General features: G+C 43.9%; 1 protein-coding gene across 1 annotated transcript in view; it reads right to left on the reverse strand.

The window, feature by feature from the left end:
• Positions 1–6,889: 6,889 nt before the first annotated feature.
• Pde7a (phosphodiesterase 7A) overlaps positions 6,890–22,468 on the reverse strand; it is a 77,291-nt gene continuing 61,712 nt past the window's right edge. Inside the window, 9 exon segments of the mRNA XM_051172651.1 lie at positions 6,890–7,790; positions 9,596–9,676; positions 10,187–10,283; positions 10,924–11,068; positions 13,212–13,303; positions 13,759–13,890; positions 18,358–18,458; positions 18,856–18,951; positions 22,323–22,386. Coding sequence (XP_051028608.1) covers positions 7,585–7,790; positions 9,596–9,676; positions 10,187–10,283; positions 10,924–11,068; positions 13,212–13,303; positions 13,759–13,890; positions 18,358–18,458; positions 18,856–18,951; positions 22,323–22,386 — 1,014 coding nt within the window. The 3' untranslated portion in view covers positions 6,890–7,584.

Raw genomic sequence — 22,468 nt, forward strand, 5'->3', positions numbered from 1 at the left:
TTCAAGGTCAGCCTGCTCTACAGCCAAGGCTACACCCTGAGAAACCCATCTCTCAAAAAGCCAACCAACCAAAACAAAAAACAAAAACACTCCCCGCCCCCCCATTGTCTTAGTTAAGGCTCCTATTGCCATGATGAGATAACAGGACCAAAGACAACGTTGTGTTTAGGAATTCATCCTAAAACGCATTGAGGGCCAGGTCCTGGAGGCAGGAGCTGATGCAGAGGCCATGGAGGGTGATGCTGACTGGCTTACTCAGCCTGCTTTCTTAGAATCCAGGACCACCAGCCCAGGGACGGCACCATCCCCCTATCAGTCACCAAGAGAATGCCTTACAGCTAGGCATGGTGGGGCACGCCTTTAATCCTAGCACTTTGGGAGGCAGAGACAGGCAGATCTCTGAGTTTGAGGCCAGCCTAGTCTACAAAGTGAGTCCAGGTCAGCCAGATCTACACAGAGAAACTCTGTCTCAAAACAACAACCAACCAACCAAACCCAACAACAAAAATGCCTTACATCCAGATCTTATGGAGGCATTGGCTCAGTTGTGGTTCATTTCCTTTCAGATGACTAGCTTGTGTCAAGCTGACATGAAACTAGCCAGCACAATACTTCTAGCAGTATCAGCATAATTGAATCTATAATTTTTACATATTGGTTAAAATAGGAATCCTTCATAATGAAACATTACAGAACAGGTGAATAAATTTCTTTAAGCTGTTTATCATTGGTCAGCCAATGAATTACATTATGCAGGTATAACCTAGTTGTTATTGAAAATAGAAAACTGCCTTTATTACCCGGGGCCTGGAAGGGCACGTTATAATTTAAAGTACTTAGTTTTCATGATTGTTGTACTTCTGATGAACTCAACTAATTTGATGTTAGAATCTTTTACCATGAGTAAATATTTGGATTATTTAAGTCTAGAGATATGTAGTTCTTCCCAGGAAAATTAAGAGATGGGAAGTGTAGATAGACATTTTAAGTTATTGAAACTATGTATTTTAAATCTTAACAGATTGAGCTATTTTTCATAGCCTTTTTAGTTTAAATTGTGGTATATTGTTGATGTATATTGTTTCCAGATGTTTTATATGGTTTGAAAACTGTCTTTTGAGATTGAAAAAATTCATCAGAGTACATATTTTGACCTAAGAAATTTATATCAGTATTGAATTTGGCTCGTATTCCAGTATATGAGTTACTATTTTAAAATAAAGCAAACTGTGTACATTTACCCCCCTTCTCTTTCCTTTTCTGTGCTGCACGTGCTGCTTTAGCATAGCTGCTGATGCAGATTTCAAAGAGCTGAGCTCTCTGCCCTTCACTCTTCCCTAGACTGGTTGAAACACAGGAACGCCACCCGGGAGGCCTCCCACACAACACCCACAGTGCTGCAGGGGCAGCCTCACAGTCAGGGCAGTGGACTTGGAACCACCGAGACCCGCTCAGAACCAAAGCTTAATCTTTACCAGCTCACCTAAGTTAATCAGCTGCGAGGTTGCCAGGCAAAAGGAAACGTAGTTTTGTGACAGGCTATTTTAGCATTTCTACCATAACCTTGGTCAAAAGGCTGACCGAGCTTATTGGGATTGCTGTGCACCCCCATCCACTACCAGGGCCCGTATCTGCGCTCTTTTCCCTCTTTGCACTATTCTGAGCTCCTCTCCTGAGTCTGTTTCTGAGTTCTTCTTGGACACTCTCTGGAAATCCTGTAAGTAGGCCAGCACTTCCCTGTCTTAGTGGTACCCTCGGACAACAAAGGGGAAAACACCACAGTTAAGTAAGGACCTGGTGTCTCAATACACCGCTCACCCAAGGAAGCCGTCAGCAGGTCGCTCCAGGACTAGAGTAGTTCCTCAGCTGACGCTCTCCAACTCTGTCCTGCAAGTCAGGTGACCCTTTACAGGTGTCATGGCTTTTGATATTCTTGGGGCAAATAGCCCAAATAGCACTTTTCCTCTAAAGCCAAGTGAGCGCTGGTGACTTCATGATGAAAAGCCATAGTTTAAGGGACAAAGGCTGCTTTTCATCACAAGGTTTTTACCTAACAATCTGTCGTCACTGCCCAGTGGCCATCCCTGTTTATTTACCAGATGCTTTTTATGAAAGAGTGAAAGATTCATTTCTCAGGCAGTTTTATTTTAGAAACTAGTATCTTAAGGGAAGACCTCAAGTACAGTTGGGAAGTCATTCTGAAATCCTAATGTTGGCAACAGAGCTCAAGAGGCACGTGCAGCACAGAGCAAGGGTCATGCTAGCCAGATGATAGGCATGCTTCTTCCAGAACCCTGGATGGCAAACCTCAAGACTGTAGCATTTAGCACCGTAAAGGCACCCTGAGGAAACGAGTCAGCAGGAAGGCTCATAGCAGCCACTTGCTTAGCACTTACTATTTAGCTTTATTTGGTAAATATTTTAGAGATCAGGAAGAGGTCAGAAGATTGGGTACCTTGCTTAATGGCTTTAACACAGGTCTGTCATGCTGTGGACACAATACTTCCTAAAACGCACACTACAGTCCTGCTTCCTAAGGAGAAACAGGAACCAAGAGCAAGTGGAAGCTCACAGTATGGCAGGATTCCATCCCAGGCTTCCTGAAGTTCAGCTTTGTACAACTGGCCTCCATTGTGACACTCAGATCCTCTGCATGGAGCTCTGGTTACCTGCGTCCACTCTAACGGATTCCGATTCTTAAGATGCTTCCTAGGTGGAAAGCCCAGTTTTCTGTTACTGTTCACCTTGTGTGATGGACCCCCGAGCCTTGTGCATGGCAGACGAGCTCCAGCACCGAGCTGTATCCTACACCCAGGAATGCTCAGCACACAAGGCCCCGGGGCAGAAGAGTCGGTCCTCTGGGTGCGAGTTATGCCCAAGTAATGCAGACCCATGATGGGACAGTGTTGTGCTGAGAGAAGCACACGTGAGGATGAGCTGGAGGCTAGCAAGTCCGCAGAGCGGGGAGGAGGCCTCCCCTGGAGATGCGCTTCCAGCCAGCGAGCTGCCCTGTGTTACACAGCACCTGAAGTAAACCAACAGGTAGACAGATTTCCTTCAAAACTTTATAATTTTTAGAAATTTTAGACAAGATTAAAAAAACTGGTACCATTACAGTTTCCTGAAATTTTTTTACAAGACATGTCTAAACAATGAAGAAATACTTTGTTTTGCGCACTTGCGCGCGCGCACACATATACACAGCTTAAAGACAAGCACAAGATGTGTACCAGAGACTACTGAATCAACTGAAAGCCACAAGCCACCAAGGCAACAGGTTTCAATGTTAAGTTAATAGCCAACAAGAAGCTAAATACTGAAAATAATGGTGTTTCACTTTCCCCTTCCATCCTACCAGACTCGAAAGATGGATTCTAGGATTAAAAACCTTAGACATAAAAGTTTAAAATGTAATTGATAAAGTTAGTGTCTTACTTATAATCAAATTTGAACGCTAAGCGACTTCAGCATTAAGAGATAATGATTAATTAGTTCCATTTTAAGCCAGTCTTTCAAACAATGCCCTAGCATTGCCCTGCCTATACAATTCTGAAAACTACAAGCACTTAGCACACATTTTTCTTTCACTAAGACAATTTGAACAGAGACCAACTTGTAATTTAACAGCCAGTGCCATGTTCTGCATACAACAGGAACTAAACATTTACTATACGACTTCAACATTGAACCACTTCTGGGAAATTTCTTATCGATAATCTGAGAGCTAAAGGGCACATAGCAATTCCACAGTAATTTGTTTGCTGACAGCCCAAATTACATCCACCGTACACAGTGCACACTGAAGACCATAAGACCTTTTATGTTCCTGTTAGCTCATCCCCATGTTGCCCTGAAGTAGTGGTTACTCCTGAAGACCGTGTGTCATGAAGGCTTTTATAGGGGACGACTGTAGACCAAGCCTCACATGTAAGTTATGTGTCAAATACACAGCGAAGGTGTAGTTTTCACATTTCTTTAAAAGCAGTATGAATTACCTTAGTTACTGGTCTCAATCAGCAACTATTGACTAAGACAGAAGCTTGTGACAATTTTTAAGTCTTAAAGGAAACAAACATCAAGAAAACATTGTGTAGAAGACCATTTTCAGAGCTTTGACAGGATTGTTAGCACCTCTAACCTATACCTTAGGTACAGGATATTTTTTCCAGGTTTGTAAAAGAACAACAACAACAACAAAAAAACCATATATATATATATTTTTTTATACAAAGTGGCTCATTACAAACCATTATGTTTAGAGTACAATGTTAATGAGGACCCAGATTTGTTGTTAAGGTAGGACTTGATAAATTTTTTTCTCACCTCTAAAGCAGAGACTCTCTCACCGACCCACCCCCCCCTTCAGGGCTGGGCCCAGACTCCCAAATAGGAGTCACTTCTTTGAAGTGTCCAATTTATCTTGAAATGCCATGGATTTTGCACTACTCTGTATTTATTTGCTTACTTAAAAATAAAATGTGACCTAAATGTTTCCTCATTCTTCTAAAGAAAGAAATTGTTCAAGGAAACAGGTCAAAGAAACAGGGGCTACTGGTAACCCCCACATTAGCTGTGAGAAAACAAACTCCTGATGGGTTTGGGAGCGCCACCAAGGTGTCCCTTTGAGTACCTGAACCAGGAAAGCCAAACGTACGAGTTACTTAAACTTGAAGACAAGTGTAATCAGGGCAAAAGGAGACAGACAACCACAGGACCAAGGGCAGCTGCCTACGCAAGCTCGGCAGGAAAAAGGGCTGAAAGAAGGAAGAGCTCTAACGGAGTTGCCAATCAAGCCAGTGTGGAGAAGCAGCTAGTGGCAGTGGACGCTAGCATCCGGGGGAGGAAGGTACCCAATCCACAGCTATGTATCAGCAGGCATCCCCACAGGGAGGTGGATGCATGAGGAGACTTGCCTCCCTTGTCAGAATCCTTGCTCCTAATTTGGCTTCTCAAGGAGATTTGCCTAAAGAGAGAGAATGATTGGTAGTTATATTTCTCATTGCAAATTAAAGTGCCAAGATTGTTCTTTACAGTCTCAGTTACTATGAACTTGTTTAAGGCGACATAAGCTTGCAGGAATTTTCATCAGACCCTGGACAAGTCAAATACGCCTACATGCAGCCACTTTAGGAGTGGACAGTTGGCTTTCTTCAGGTAACGACTACTGTCCTATACCTCCTATACCTATGCTGTCTAATGGGAGAGCCAAATGTTGAGCATGGACCACTTGAAATGAGGCTAGTCTAAACCGTGATGTGCTTTAAGTTTAACACATTCACTGGATTTGAAAGACTTAGCATCCCACTTCAAAAATAGGGGGGTGGGGAACTATCTTTAAAAATTATTATATGCTAAAATAAAATGTCTTGGATAATTACAATTACTGAAGTTCCATGTTTTGTAAAAACTGGGAAACCACTTGTATTTTCTATAAAGTAATGGCAAATGTGTCTGACCTTAAAATTTTAAACTCTGTCCCTCTAATGAATTAGGCCTGGGTGAGTAGAAAGGCCACTCTTAACTGGCACTGTTCGAATGGTGGCACACACCTTTATTCCCAGTACCAGAAGCAGGGAGATCTCTGAGTTCAGGGAAGCCTGTCTACACCGTTACCAGGCTACCTGAGACTAGGGAGACCCTGTCTCAAGAAAGAATTAAGTGGCTATTTCTTACATTGCTTTAAAAAGGCTTATAAGACAAACACAACTGGTACTTTTAGCCCTTTCAAGGGTGTGATTTCTTAGGTAGTTCCCAACTGTGGAACAAAATAATAGGAAGTCAAGTACCATCCACACCAGGCAAAGTGGAGCAAAGTGAAGCAGACCATGCCACACTTGAAAGTGCAGAAGTCAGGCTCACATAAGCCCAGAGGTCAGGGTCTGCGCGCAGCTTACACTGCAAAATTCCCATGAGTGAATGGAGCCAACAGATGACTGACCGCCTAGTATTGAGAATGTGATTCCAAAGGACTGAGAGATGAGGTAAAATGCAATGATAAAAAAACGAGAAAAGACCAGTTTTTATTCATTAAAAGTTAACAGCAACAGGCACATGTTTAGATGGGTATGGCAAAGCCTTTTACAAATGGCTTTACACTCAAGCTTTCTCCCAAGATGGCTGTTGCAACAAACTGTAAACATAATTAATAAACAGTCTTTTACAGTAACAAGGGAAATACAAATTAACTAAAAGAAAGCACCATTTCTCTTAAACTAGATTACAGTTGTGCTTGCTATACATAAAACCATTGAAAACAAATTACAAAAGTGGAATGTTTTAAGTCTAAAATTAGTCCTTAAATTTTATCCTAGAAAACATCTATTCACATCAAAAGGCCCACCAAAAGGTAACGTTTCATCGAAGGGAGGGACGAGAAAACAATGCACTTTTCAAATCAAAACGAGAAGTTTGGTCACTTAGCTTTGTGCATAGTTTAAGGCATCTGGAGCAATCTTACAGCTTCACCTACCTTTCCCTCCCCCAGTGTGGCTGCTCACTACGTCACATTCTAAAACAATAAATAAAAGCTTACATTTCCAATCCTTTTCCACATGGACGGACAGAACATGCACAGCCATACATGCACAAACATGCACGCAAACACACATCCGTATAGTCACACACAACATACCTCTCACGCACTGCAGCGAAAGGGACGTCAGTACCCTTGATCTGAAGGACACACTTCCCTATCCCGCTTTATTTCAGATTGGCAAATACCCTGAGCTGACTGTAGTGTGTTAGACATTCCACCTTTTTCTTGCATGTGCAGGTCAAGTGTACAGTAGTGAAAACAACATGCAGTGTCTTCACTGCAGAGTCAGACACAGCTAGGACACTGGTGTTCCTGCCCTCCCACCCCAAGTTAAAACTAAAAGTTAAAAAAAAAAAAATCTGCATTGCCAAACAGCACTGGAGTGAAAAGCTTGGTGGTGCTGTGATTAATGCTCAGTCTCCAGCGCACAGGACAAAACAGCAAACAGGAGGCTTTGATGACATCCAGAGAAGAAAAAGGCAAACCCCGGGAAGGAGCTCCCGTCTCCAGCTCAGCTGTGAATGGCCCGTGGGTCCTTCACCATCACGCTCCAAGGCAATTGAGAACCAGTATTTCAGAGTTGATTTGTAAACATTGAGTCTTGCCAGAGGCAGCAGAGGCTGGGCACTTCACATTTCCATGTTCTCAGAGACGATGCAGTGGAGGGACAGACGCACTGTGGTACTGGACTGGTTGGACCAAGATTGCTGCTGAGATTCAAGTTTCAGCACTTGAAGGACACACACTTCGAAAGCACACGGCACACCTACAGCCACCTTCCTTTGTTAATCCTTTCTAGCACTTCTGCTGGGCTTTGCATACTCAGGGCTTCACACAGAAGTCAGTGTCTGCAGAGCATATTGCTTGTATAATCAGGTCTTACATGAAAAACCAGGCATAAATGACCCAACAGAAGAAACCTTGATAAATAATGCTGGCCCCACGTCCTCAGAAACCTCAGCAGTCAAGAGTCAGCTCTTCGCCTCCGTCAAGACCCATTTCACATTTCCACAGTCTTGCAGGAGGGAGTCTGACCCACTGGTTCAGGGCTATGACAGCCGATTTTCCTGAGTTAGTAACTGTGAGCTCAACTCAAATGCAGCACTGGTGTCCTCGCTGCGGGGCTGTTGCCGTTGCAGTCCCTTCCAGCTGGCTTTATTCAGCCCCACATGTCCGAGCATTGTCTGTGACAACCTTGTGTCTGAAAACCTGGCCCACTCTGTAAACAGAGGCTCCACGAGGTAAGTCATGAAACCTTGAGAAACAAAGCGGAAAAGCCATTAGTATGTCTTGAATTGACCTTTAGAACAGTTAGAGCGTTAGTGTTCTTCAGTTCCAGTTTTTAAAATGTCTGAGGGCGTGTGTATACCTCATTTGCAAACCTGGGTTTCTTAAGTACCCAGCGGTGCTCACACTGGCCAGTGCCATCCAGGCTTTCCTACTTCTATCAGCAGAACGACCCATCCTACTTAAGTTAGCACCGGGGGGGGGGGGGGGGGCGGTGGGGGTGGGAGTGGTGCTGTGTCAACTTTAAGGGCACTAGCACAGAGCACAGATTGAGTGACATTCTCAGTGAGACAACTGCTGGCCAAGAGGGCTTCACCTCCGCAGGGATGGACTACCTCACCTGGACTGGCTATGTAACCCAGAATTTGCAATGTCAAAACTGCTGAGAAGAAATGGTCTAAAAATAATGAGGAGTTAAGTTTTAAAAAATATTAAAGTGAGGACAGCACAGCACACATGTGGAGGTCAGAGGACAAGCTCCTTCCACCACGGGGGTCCCAAGGTCCAACTCAGATTTCCAGGCTTGGTGTCAGTGCATTTACCCAGTGAGCCATCTCATACCCTACTATAGACAAGGGTGACCCTGAACTCCCTCCTCCACTTTTAAAACAGATTGCAGGCATGTATTGTCATGCTCGGTTAAAAATCACCCATGTGTGCTTGAGTGTCCTCAGAGGCAGAGGCCAGAAGAGGGTGTCAGAGTCCCTAGACCCACAGTTACGTACAATCTTACCTGATGTGGATTCTGCGAACAAAGCTCAGAAGTCACTGAGCCAGCCATCTCCCCAGCACAAACTGCAACATTTTTAAGTCACTTGAAAGTTCTTTCTTTAAACTACAGAGGAACTTCCTTAGGCACAGAGACATTTAAGGGAGCTCCATGTCCTCGCCACTCACCTGCCTTTCATTGCCCTTTTGCCTACATTTCACCTAGACTCTGAACTTGAGTAGCTCTCTTTGAGAATCAAGACAGCAAATCTATTAGCTAAATCTTAACCTGACCAAGAGAAAAACACCTCTCAGACTTTGGCCACAGGAGCCACCACTGATTTCCACAGGCTCAGCCCCGTGCACTGTGCAAACTGTGCCCATCGTCTGCATCTCTGACGCATATTCTGCTGTCTCTCAGGAGGATGCTCTGTAACCCAACAGAGGTGTCACTGTGCTGCCGCTGCGTCCCTCCACTGCTTAAGCCTGTGCTGGGCCTGAACTTCTAGAAACTACCTTCCTGATGTTTGTCAACACACTTCGCTACGTTCAGTCTAAATTCTAAGGCCCTTCCCACCCCAGATGCTGAAAATGTATCCAACCGCCACCTGGAGCTTCATCCTGCCATCTGTCTCTACTTCAACCTCTGGCGGTCCTTCCCGTGGGCTTCTGGAAGCGGAGGTACCACACAGCCCTGTGCTGGCCAGGACACAGCTCCCTCCACACTTCCACTGTGCACGCCACACCTCTAGGTACTGTGCTGGCAGGCTGTGGGAACGATGTGACCATGCACATTCTGGAAGCCTGGAGAGAGTGGATGGTGGCTTGTACCTAAGTGACATTTGAGCCTTCAAGGAAAGAGTCCATGAGGCAGGCAGGAGGGGCTGGCAGAGCGGAGAGCGAGCACATGCTGTGACAAGGGTTAGGGTTTCCTCTGTTGTCCTACAAACTGGAATCAGCATAAGCCAAATACTTTGTTTTGAATGATTTTCTAGTCTAGTCTTAAGAAAATCAAAGTAAGTGGCATTTAAAAAAAATCAGATGCAACTAAATGTGCATAGTTACCAATTTGGATGTTGGCAATAGACTCAGTATGACGGTCACAAAGTGGACTCACACCCAAATGGTACTTTTTTTCTATATCTCCTATAAATTAAAAAGAGAGAGAGAAATGTTAAACTGGTATACATCTTCTGGTTAAATATATAATGAATACTTTTATTGTATCTGTAAATTTACTGGAAGAGCATTACACAGTCCTCATGAGAGGAGTAAACTTTAAGTTAGTGACACACATAAAGCTTGCCAAACTTATAGCACTATTTAAAGTAGACAAATAGAACACTTTTTTTTTTTACTAGGTGTTCCTTCCAAGACTAACTCTCAGCTCTTTCAAACTCTCCCCATGTGCTCACACGGTCCTGGTCTCTACACAGGTGAAAGGGTGGAGTCAGTTCAGAGCGATCTTCCTGCGGTGACGCTTCTGTCCTACTTTCTAAGCAGTCATAAATACACAGGGTCACTCAGTTTCAAACTACATTCCATGTACTGGATAGGCACACATGAACTATGAATGGTTAAAAATATAACGCATGTACTGTGAGGCTCTTATGAGTGGCTGGGCTCTGGCTTTATTCACATGTAACTATAACCTGCCTTGGTGGAAGAACTCCTCGGTTACTTTTTCACTCCACTGCTTGCTTAATTCCCAGTTCCGACATGGGTTACAAATATCAGCACATTTCAAGGCCATCTAGCAAACAAAACATTGAAACCGTGTTAAGAAAGAGAAGACCTCAGTTGCCCTAAGTTTACAAAGACTCCAACAACAGGGGAGAACACTGAAAAGAGAAAGGACCAGGGCTCGTAGCTCAGGGGTGGGACATATATTTAGTGTGCATGGGATCCAGAGCCAAACAAAATGAAAAAGGCAGCACAGAGGAGTAAAGTACTCTGAGAGGACAGTCACTGCTACCTTAACTTTATGCTGCTACCGACCTACAAAGTATTTGTGCACAAATGCTAATGAGGATGCTAAGCCTGTTAAACTAGATGACCACTGGGAATCCCAAGGAGACACAAGGACTGGATCAGTCCTAAAATATAAAACCCGGAGAAACTGTCTACTCTCTGCCTCCCTTTCATGTGAGAATTCATCAGAAAAAAACAGTCACTGCTGACTGGGTGCTCTTCTCTGCTCCTCATCCGAAGTCTTGAGTATGAAAAGTACCAAATACTTCTCCAGTATTCTCCTGGAAGGGACTGTGCTAGCTGAGGTACTTTTGTTTCCCTCCCGTTACCCTGAAAAAAAATATGTGCTACAGCACTTGATTTTTTTTTCTCTACCTGTCATATGATTTACCCTGGACACAATCTTTGCAGCTTGACTTTACCTGTAGTACCAAATGCCTATGTCTGCCATCGTCAAGGTGTAAGTCACCTCTGTCCAAGTGAGATCTGAACAGTGACAGGTACTCGTTCTGCCGACTGATGTCCGTAGCTAGTATCAAAGCGCCTATCTGAGTCTCCATCTTCTGCCTGAAATTAGGAACATAGTACAGAAGACATTTAGGACTTTCAGTTTATTTCCTCTCTTAAACATGTATTTAGAAAGCTTTACAAAACCCTGATACTCTGCAAGTTGCTTTAAATTTAATATATAAGAAAGTATTGTGAGCGGGCATGGTGGCTTACTCTGTGATCCCAGCATTCGGGGAGGCAGAGGCAGGCAGCTCTCTTTGAATTTGAGTCTGCCTGGTGTACAAAGCAAATCTAGGACAACCAGAGCCACAGAGAAACTTCGTCTTGAAAAAAATCAAGAAGTATTGTGAAGAATGCTTAAAATAATCAAAAGCAAAACTAAGAGTTTTCAGGGAAATACCACTAAGTGAGGACTTCAAAGAAAGTGTCTTTATTCTGTCAGCCAAAATGGAACAGTCAATGTGACACTGTTATGCTGTTTAAGGATGTTCTAGTTTTCTTTGAAATTCCTGTGTGTACAGCAAACAACTTTGTCTTATCTTTTGGTACCTAGGACCTAAAGGTCAGAAGATTCAGGCAGAGAAATTACTAGACCGTTCAGTTATCCACTGAGACATTTTTAAAAAGATGCCCAATGAAATGTTAATAAAATTCTACTCAGCAGTTTAGTCAAGGGGCCAGAGAAGGTTCGGCAGAGCACAGGGTCTTCTTCCCGAGGACCCGGTGGGCTTCCCACTCACAGTGCAGCCCAGCCTCACAGCAGCACCAGCTTCCGGGAATCCCTCACTCTATCCTGGCTCTGGGACACCAGGCACACACGTGCTGTATGGTATATATTCAGGAAAAATACCCAAGCACATAAAAAAATTAAAAGTCAGTTATCTGTGTAAGAATATCCAAATTAGGCTGGGTGTGGTGGCGCACACTTTTAGTCCCAGCACTCAGGAAACAGGCAGGTGGATTGTTGTGAGTTTAAGGCCAGCCTGGTTCACAAAGCGAATCAAGGACAGCCAAAGGTAACACAGAGAAACCCTGTCTCGAAAAACCAAAAACCAAACAAAAAGAATATCCAAATTATCTGGAGGGGAAACCTAGGATGTTAATACAGACAGCAGATATACCATGTCATCTTAAAAACTTCCTCAGGTAAGATTTAAGATGTCTATCCATAACAGGGCCACAGTAAGCTTATCTTTGTGTTATCCACAACAAAGACCTGTCAACAGGGGTCAGTGAGATGGCACCCGAGGAAGAGACAAATGAGAAATGAAGGCAATCCAGAGACATGTGCACACAATGCACTTGTACCTGAACACGAACACACACACACACACACACACACACACACACACACACACTTTTAACACTTAGGAAAACCAGCTTAGTAGGTTAAAACAAACACAATACTGGATATTTCACACCAAGTGAAAGAAGGTATGTAAGACAACACTGCCAGGGTGTGAGTTGTTTTTCCACTACAGTCATGTTTGATGTGTTTACGTTAGTTGTTTTTTTTTTTTTTTTAATTTTTTTTATTTATTTAATTAGGCCACCAAAATGGCCCAGTTAGTATTTAACTATTTTTTAAAGCTATTTTCTGTTGTTCTTTTTATTATTTGGCTGACAGCTCCATAGCTGTGTCAGTGAGGGCATGGGACTATTACACTTGCTTTCCTGGCTTGGCCATCGTTGAGGTCTGAACAGGTCTTGTTATCCTGGATCGTTTTCTGTACAATCTTTCAGGTATAGATCGGAAACCTTTATCAGCAATGTATGAAAAGTTAAAAACAACCACTGAGCCACTATGTGTGAGGTGAGTTTTATAGTACTTAAAAAGATAGAATATCTTTCATAAAGAAAAACAGCCAATGAAATACTAGTACACAATAGCTTAGGAATTTTGATGTGCCTTTCTTTGGATTTTCAGTGACTGGGTGTTTGGCTCACTTTATGTATGTGCACCATGCATGTGGACGTGTGTGAGCTACCACGTGGGAGCTGGGGACTGAACCCAGGTCCTCTCTAAAAGAAGAAAATGCTTTTAGCTGCTGAGCCCTTTCTCCAGCCCCATAATTTTGATAATTTTTAAAAGATACATTCAGTTTAACAAAACTGGAAACTATGGAACACATGACTTTATACAGCTTAATTACAAACTTTAATTTTGTAGGCAATACATTTTTGTCTTAATCCAATTTACCTGCTTTCCAATGGCAAGTGTGAGAACAACCCGGACTCTCTCAGCAGGCCCACTGCAGATCTCCAGTGGTGGTTCTCCAGGACTGAGGTATTCTATAAAAAGGGTTTCTTTGTTACCTAATAGTCATTTCTGAACATAAAGAACCATTAGTCAGTCATATTAACTTTGTTAAGCATTAAAATTCATTGGCAATTTAATTATACTACTTCTGTTTCCTCAAAACAGTAAATAGCGGAGATACCAAATATTAAATTATTATTAATTAATGTGTGTGCTTATTTGTGAGTAGGTGAGTGCATCTGTGGTGTGAGCAGCGTACACATATGTGTGTATGTAGAGGCCAGTGGTCAACCTTGGATGTGGGTCCTCAGGAGCCATCCACACTGCTTTGAGAGAGGGTCTCTCACTGGTTGGGCCTCATGATTAGGTGAGGCTGGTCAGCTAGTGAGCTCAGGGGATCCTCGTCTTAATCCTCAGTATTGGTTTTAAGGACATATTAAAAAAAAACCCACAAAACCAAATTCATTCCCAATGAAACTGTACTAACCTTGTATAAGGCTGCCAAATAATGGTTGGTTTTAATAAGGAACGGCTGATTAACACCTGGGTGGTCCAGATCATGAGTGGCAGCTGCAATTAAGCTCAGCAAGACATCCCAAGGAGTTACAGAATTGGCAAGCTGAAGTGTAACAAAAGGACAGTTAATCACAAACACATCTGCAACTTAGTCTCCACCCTAGGGGCCGGGAGGGAGGGAGGGAGGGTCTTCTGCCCTACCTGCTGACTGCTCAGCTAGACTGCACCCAGCCAGCACCTTGGCGGTGGTCAGGGGGACAGAGCTGCTGCTGCCTGAGTTACAGGGCTTACCTGATACGGCTTTACTTTCACTACACAAGTAAAAACAGCTAAGGTAGGAAAGACTGTTCCTCAGAAACAAAGACACTAAAAGGACAAACGGGTTGGTGTATTTTCATTATACTGATGGATGGCCACTGTTCACAATGCAGTCATGCCAGGAAAGAAACTGAGCAATGTAATTTTACTCAGTACTTGTCACCAAATGTAAACAGCAGAATGACCATAATCAAAGTTTATGATTAGCTGACTAAAATGTTCAGCAATAAGAAACAGCCACCTTGAGTCCACCACAAGCTTTCATGAGGCACCTTCTGGAAAATTTGTACACACTCACCTCCTTGCTCTCCCCTTCAGGCCCGGCCATGGCAAAGGACGCATCTGTGTCCCCAGCTCTTTACAAGTCCTGTCCTCATCTGACTGGGTCTTTATTTAGGTTTTACTTTAAAATAATGTGTTCCTTGAGCCTTACAACCGTGTAAGCTATCCAGGAAACTTTCTAAGCATAAGTTATTGACAATGCTAACATATAAAAGAGACAAGAGAAGTACAAAAGTTTCAAAGAGATAAGAAATATATCTAGATTCAAATTTGGCTATTTCCTTTCCATGCCAGAATAAATATTTTTCTACCTCATGTGTTAAAATTTATCCTAGTCACACATCACTGAGTACTTAGATCTCAGGAGCTACAAAGTGTCTTTAAAAGGGATGAAGCACATGTCACGTTATGTGTATGAAGGCCAGAGAAAGCCTTGCAGAAGTTGTTTTTTCCTTCTGCTGTCTGGAGACTGGTTTGTGATGCAGCACTTTTACCCACTGAGCATCTCACCAGCCCTGTTAGGTATCTTCAGGTAAAGAATATATATGATTACACAAGTTGGTACACGGAGGAGGCCTGTAAAAAACTTAGTGTGAAAATAAGTTTCTCTTCAGACTATGCAAAATGTTTAAAACTTTAAAAGTATACTTTAAAAAATGTATTTATTTTATGTATATGAGTGCTCTGTTTGCATCTACACCTGCAGGCCAGAAGATGGCATCAAATCCCAGTACAGATGGTTGTGAGCCACCATGTGGTTGCTGGGAATTGAACTCAGGACCTCTGGAAGAGCAGACAGTGCTCTTAACCACTGAGCCATCTCTCCAGGCTCTAGTATATTTGTATTAATTCTTTGAGAATTTCATAGCTGTATACAATGTGTGTTGATCACCTTCATCCACAATTCCTGCCCTTACCTCCTCCCAGATCCATCTCTCACTTCTCCTACAAACTTCTCTTTAAAAAAAAGAAAAAAAAATCCACCGAAGTCCAATTTGTGTTGCTCTCTGCTCATGGGTGTGAGGCCGGCCACTGCAGTATATACACCACCTACTAGTGCCTAGACCCTCAGAGAAACTGGGTTCTCTGCCCCAAGAGCCATGCCCTGCCAGCAGCTCTGGTGCTAGGGAGAGCTATCTGCTGACGTCATGCTAGACTGCTGACTGTACCTTCTGTAGGTCCTGTGGAGGAGCCATGGCTGCCGTGAGCTGAGGAGTGGAGCAGTCCTGTCACATCCACTAGATATTTTTGCCCAGCTCTCTCTGACCTTTGGCTCCTAAGTCTTTCTGTCCCTCCCACCCCTTTCTCAGTGGTCCCTGAGTCTTGCACAGAGGGATACGGTACAAATGTCCTACTTATGTTTGAGTAGGCCACGGCACTTCTCTGCACTGTGACCAGCTGTGAACCACATGTCAGTCTCACGTGTAACCCAGGCTGGTCTTGAACTCACCATGTACCTAACGATGAACTTCTGACCCTCCTCTCCTCCCCCTTCAGAATGTTAGCATTACACATGTGCACCATCATGGCCAGTTGTATAAGGTGCTTAAGACTGAACCAGGGCTTCTCACCACGCTAAGCAACCTTTCTATCAACTGACCAAGGGCCTGAACCCTAAAAGCAAACTTTTAAAAGCACTACTTACTAATAAAGATGAGCAGAAGGTAGACTGTAAATTAAGTAATCTCTCTTGTGACACCAAGTGAGTGAACACAGGAGCATATATCTAATGAACACTTAATTTATGAACGGGCATGGGGTTATAAATGTAATGACATGTCTCTTCTTAAGCAACATGATAAAGTACTCCATTCTAATGACGAGCGCAGGGTTGTAAGGTAACAGATAAGTACCTTCCTGGAAGAAAATGGTAACTTAGATTTACTGCAAAATTAAAACGTGACTACACGTATTACACTTTATAACCTCAGCTAAAAAAAATGAAACACAGAAAGAAGCAAGTGAATTTTAAAAAATTCTGTGGGAGGGTTGAAGGCAGCCTGGTGGTAAGAGCACTTGTCTCAAGCCTGACAACTTGAGTTCAATCCCTAGAAACATGCAGGAGGAAACCCTGATTCCTGAAAGTTTTCCTTTCACTCAAACTGTGGCATGTTCTTGCCCCTCACCCCAGTGCACAAAAATAATGTCTCTGTGGAAAATATAAAAGCAAAATACATACTTAAAGTAGAAAAGTGATTAAAATGTAACATTTCTTAGATTTTTTACTAGAAATAGAACTTTAAAACAAATATAAGCAATTCAGTGACATTAACACTGTTTAGTGTGTGTGTACAACGCATGCGCACATTTGTGTGTGTGAACGCGTGTGCGTGCTTGCTGCAGCATGCTGTGGCAGTCTGAGGGCAGCTTTGCGTGTGCGTCGCTCACCTCGCTCCCTTTGACCCTTGGATTTCTGCTGTGTCTCCCACAGCATGTGGCAGGACAGCTGCGTGCTCAGGCTGCAGGGCCTTTCCTGACCCCCACCTGGGATGCAGTGCTGCGACAAGGCACTCTCGGGTGCACCTCACTCCTATAGCTCCTAGGGACTGAACCCAGGCCCTCACACTTGTTCTGTCCAGTGAGCTCCCTCTCCCAGCCTCTCCTACTTCGTCTACACTACCACTGCTGAAACCAGCCACCTGAACAGGAGAGTCTATTCCGTCTACACCTCCAGGCTCCAGTGCACCATCAATGGAAGCTACAGCAGCAACTCAGGGTAGGAGCTTGAGGTGGGGGTGGGGGCGGGGGCGATGCTGCTTCCTGGTTTGCTCAGGTACTTTTCTAATACAGCACTGGCCCACCAGCCTAAGGATGGCTGAATCATCCTACACCAACTAGTAATTAAATGCATCACACACATGGCCTCAGGCCAATCTGATTTTGGACAATTTTCAGTTGAGGTTCTCTCACTCTGGGTGACTCTAGGCTTGTTTTAAGTTGACAACTGAAGCTAACTAGGACTGCAGCCCTTAACACGACTTTTCAGAGCGTTTGCGTGCAGCCCTTGAACTAGCTGCCCTTTTGATCCAGCCTCCCAAGTACCTACAGGCATGAGCCACCGCTATCCAGAACAGATTCTTAGAAAGACAAATGTTTCTAATAATATCTAAATTCCATGAATAAGAAAGTGCCAATCTTTTAGGGAATCTCTCTGTAAAACTATCTTCAGGCTCCTTTTCAATTAATCAGGAAACCATTCAGAGGTGGCATTCCTTCAGGGAAATTATGCTGTTTTGCTTCTGTAATGGTTATCACAAGGGCCAGTATGTTATGGCAAGGTGTCAGTGCCCCGCCCCGCAGCTGAGTATGCCTCATTTTCCACATTGGTAACAACATGATCCATAACTAAAATTTTAGGTCAAATTTCTTCTCTCTCTAATCAGACTTTCTATTTCGCTGACCCCTGTCATAAGGAGGTGGCTTGTTGCTAGGACATCAATAAACATACACTAGTAAGAAAAGCAACCTCGCAGTCACCAGCTTCTGATGAGTGAGGGAGACGCGAAGCTACTGCTCCATCTGGCTTCAGAGTCCTGGCAATCTTGCTGTCTAGCTTCCCAAGTGCTGTGATTTACTGGCTTAAAGGCAGCTTTTTCATGAACTGCCAGGGACGAGAAAATATTTAAGTGCTCTGTTTTCACATGGGCTTGCATATCCCCCAGAACAGGTGGCAAGTATAGCTTTTTATGCCCGACGGTCCCAGGCTCTGCATCCACACACCTAGGAACTCACCTGGGGACCCTTGAAAACAAAGCTGCATCTGTATGAACACAGACCCCAGGATCTAAGAGTTCTGGGTCGAATTCTCTAGCTCGTCCACTCCCAGCCGCACCTGGGAAATCAATTAGGCCTGACCTCACTCTCCTCCCAGAAGCAGCTTCTGGTTCTGAGCTGGGCCACTACCTTATGAAAATGTATGTGCACAAAACTGTCTTGCAACTTTCAACTGAATCCATCGTCAACGGGTTACCTTGGGTTCCTTTAAGTAACAGTGCATGGCCTGAGTGACATCTGCAGCGTGGACTGCATTGTGGTAAGGGTTTTGACTGTGGTAATCTTCTTGAATCATAACTGCATAAAAAAAAAAAAGATTCAGTTTTCACTACACAAGAGGAACATTCAAGGATAGAAAGTGGGAATTATGAGTGATCCACATGTATTTTCTATGGGACTATCAACTCAAATTGATTGTTCACATTCTAAGATATTCATCTCAATTCAGCCGAACCCCAGACATTTCAGTTATCACACCACAGCAGAGGCCATGCCACAAAAATAATTCATATCTATCTATCTATCTAAATGCAAGGCCAGCTGATACATGGCCTGTTACACATGCTGTCTGTCACTAAACAAAAATGTTGCCATGTCGTGTACAGCGACAAGCACGTTTTCAGCTGTGATCCTAAACAGTCTGTTAGAGCTGAGTGACAATTACACAAATTCTTGTACAATTAGAATCACTTACCTAAAAATCGACGGAGTTTCACCATATCTAAATGGAAGTACTCAATCAATCCATGAAGACTAAATAAATGGAAGGTTAAGCTTACTAGACTATTGCCTAGAAAAGAAAGAGGAGAGGCCATGTTAGACACGCAAGGCTACAAGGCAACTGTCCGCAGTCAGACCGTGGCCATGACCGCGGAGGCGGCATCCACGCCCACGCTGCACTACTAAGGCTGCAGCCTCTACTTCAATAGTTATTTACACACATTCAATGTTAACATCTTCATTCCATTCTAAGGAAAAAAAAAAAATAATAAAAGCTTTTAAGGATTTTCAGGTTAATTTTTTTTTTAAGGCATCAAAATAATGCTCAATCGTAGAATACAGGGACACTGACCCACAGTGAACAAGCCAATCTCACTTTATGAGCATTTCACAGAAGTGAGTACAGACCCACAGCAGACAGCTTCGGCAGCAACCTTCTGAGGTGACAACTGTGCTTGCTTTTACTGGGAAAGCGCTAGAAGGGGGCAATCACCTCCAGGTCCCCAGGGCCAAAGATCCGAGCTGAGCCCCTCACCTTTTCTGTGCTAGAGCAGAAAATCTGAGAGCTCGTGGGCACAGGCAGCCTCACGGATGTTACCACTGTGCAGTGCTGATGGGCACTGCCATCCAAACTCATTGCTTTACCAGTGATCTCTCTCACTTTACAAAGCACCTGTTTACAGACCTTGCCATTCCTCTTAAATTTTAACATGCTTATTTCCCATTTCTTCCTTCATGTTCCACAGCCTCAGACTTCACAGAAAGACAAACAAACAAACAAACCACCCCCAAAGGCCTCTAAGTTTCCCTTTCCTTAAACACTAAGTTATCCATATTTCTTCAAAGACAGAACTGGTCCCTTGGACACATTTCACCTCATCAACCCATGTGCTCCTGTCTCTTTTTCCTATGATGCCCCAGCAACATTCAGCATGCTGCAGGTCCCTTACAGCTCCCTACTCCCCATCACATGCTGTCAGCATGCTGCACATCCCTCAGGGTCCCCCACTTCCCAGCACATGCTGTCAGCATGCTGCAGGTCCCTCACGGCTCCCCACTCCCCAGCACATGCTGCCAGTGCTCATCCCTGTTCTCTGCATCACCGTCTTTGCTAGGTTTATTGCTCCCTTCGCTGACAAAAGCTCTCCAGGTTGTATATATTCTATTCTATTCCTCAGGATTTTACGGACTTTGCATATAGAACAAACATGCTATGTTAACATTTAAACTGACTACTTTAAATGGCTTTAATCTCATAGGTTACTGCATCACGGATAATAGTAACACACGTGATTCTAGTGTCTTCTGAAGTCTATGATTCTTGCGAAAATATATAAAAATCCCACACTAAGAATTTATTTATGAGAATTAACTAAAAACTCATTAAATCACTATCAACAGAACCTATAGTTGAGTACACGTAAACATTTTCAGAGTATTAGCAAGACTGGGCAAGGCCATAAAGAGGTTTTCTAAAACACAGCATTGTTTATCATTGTGTGCTGGCACAACCATGCATGATGGGAGCACATGTGTGCATGCGTGTCAGAGAACGGCTTCGAGGAACCAGTTCTCCCATCTTTGCTGGGGACTAAATCCCGGTCAGCAGGCTTTTAAAGCAAGTGTCTTCATTTGCTCCACCATCTTGCTGGCCCACACAGATCTTTTACAGACACAGACACGGTCACACAGAGACGTGTGGGCACACATGCCATGCTGTGGATGTTGGAGGACAACTTGTAGAAGTCACTCTTGCTTTCTGCCATGTGGGCCCAGAGCAGAAGACTCATGTGTGCGCTGGCTTGGTTGCAAAGCCATTTTGCCAGACCCAAGATTCTTTTTAAAGATAAAATATCATTTCCGTATGGAAAAAAAAATCCTGAAATTGAATGCCAATGAGCCAGGTACGGTAGCGCAGATCTTTAATGCCATCCCCTGGGAGGGGAGGCAGGAAGAGCTCTGTGAGCATGAGGCCAGCCTAGATCAGGACTACAGAAAAAGACTGTGTCTCAGGATCTAAAAAAAAAAAAAAAAAGCACCTAAGATGTCATGACACTCACTAGTTTTTAGAAATTAATTTCCCACGAGACCTTGGGCTGCAACACAGGCTGCCCCTTCTCCCTGCAGCAAGCCAGAGGCTGTCAGGAGCAACAGGCACACCCCGTCCACTCCCTGTAAGAGGATGTCAGACAGCAACGGCTCTCCTCCTGGAGCAGGTAAGGAGGTGAGGTGCACCTGTCCTGGGGCAGCCACTTTCTCTGCCCGTCCTCTCCCCTATCTCACTGAGAGCACCAGAGTCAGAAACACAACACACCAGTGAGTGAGTAAGGGAAGAGAGCGGCTGAAGCTGGGTCCGGTGAACACCAGTCCTACAGGATTCGAGCTCTGAAAGGAAACCATTCCAACTACACAACGCAAGCTGAAGAACATTTTTCCCCCCTGGCCATTTGTTCAACTACATTTCTTCAAGTAGAGAATCTCTGTAGCTTCCCGGGGCCTCTAGTCAGCATCCTATAAAAGCCAAGGTGGGGGCCTAACAACAGGCAGTTTTTAATCTGGGACCAAGTCATTCAGCCCCCTTCTCCATAAAGCCAGTTCAAACGGGCGGTCTAAGGAAAGGAGTGAAAATCAGCAGCAGGTGTGGCCGACACAGAATGCAGTCAAGCTCACTAGCTTTCACCCTAAGCCCCTGACTGGGACATTGTGTGCTTTTTAAAAAAAAAAAAAAAAAAAAATCAAATTTAGAAAAGAACAGCTGACTATGTCACTGAATGGCAGGCATCCCAGCAGCCTAAGAACAGGCTATGAGCTCTCAGCCTTTCAAAGTGTCATGGCTGCTACTGCTCCACCTGTGATTATCTTGTGATAATAGCTGAAGCCATGTTTATGTTGTCAGGAAATGGAGGTGGCCCATCTAATATTTCATTGCCTGTATTAAAGAAAGAAAGAAAGAAAGAAAGAAAGAAAGAAAGAAAGAAAGAAAGACAGACAGACAGACCCACAAAGCCTAGAGGAAGGCCAACTGTCTTTCCAGCAGGGCAGCCAGTTAGGAGGCAGGGAGAGCAAGGGGGCAAGAAGAAAGCTTGTGGGCTGGCACGAGAATATTGTTTCAGAAAACTCCCCGTAAACAGTCACAAGGTAAAGAAACTGAAAAGGGAAAAAGCAAGGCTGCAATGAGACGCGGGCTGAGTCACTAAAGGTGGTGGTGGTACCTGCCATATGGCCACGTCATGATGGAGGTGATTTTGGTTGCTGACAAGACTTAAAAAAAAAAAAAAAAAGGTGAAATGATTTTGGTTGGCTTTTTGAAAAGTCGCTATCAAGGACCAAATGCTGGCACTGAGTTCACAGCCCGTTAAACGCAGGAAGGACACAGCACACTGAGCTTCAGCAGGAGTCCAGTGTGCACAGAAACTCACGGACGGCAATCGCTCCACTTACCATTTGTTAGTCTATCAAACAGAAAGATATCAAAATTCCAATTTCCAACTTTTTCCAGCATACACTGAAATGAAAAGCAAAGATTTCTACTGTAAGTGAATCTCGGTAGCGGCCACTTTCTGCACACAGTCCATAGCAAAGTTAAC

Source organism: Acomys russatus, chromosome 31, assembly GCF_903995435.1.
Source record: "Acomys russatus chromosome 31, mAcoRus1.1, whole genome shotgun sequence".
Lineage (NCBI taxonomy): Eukaryota > Metazoa > Chordata > Mammalia > Rodentia > Muridae > Acomys > Acomys russatus.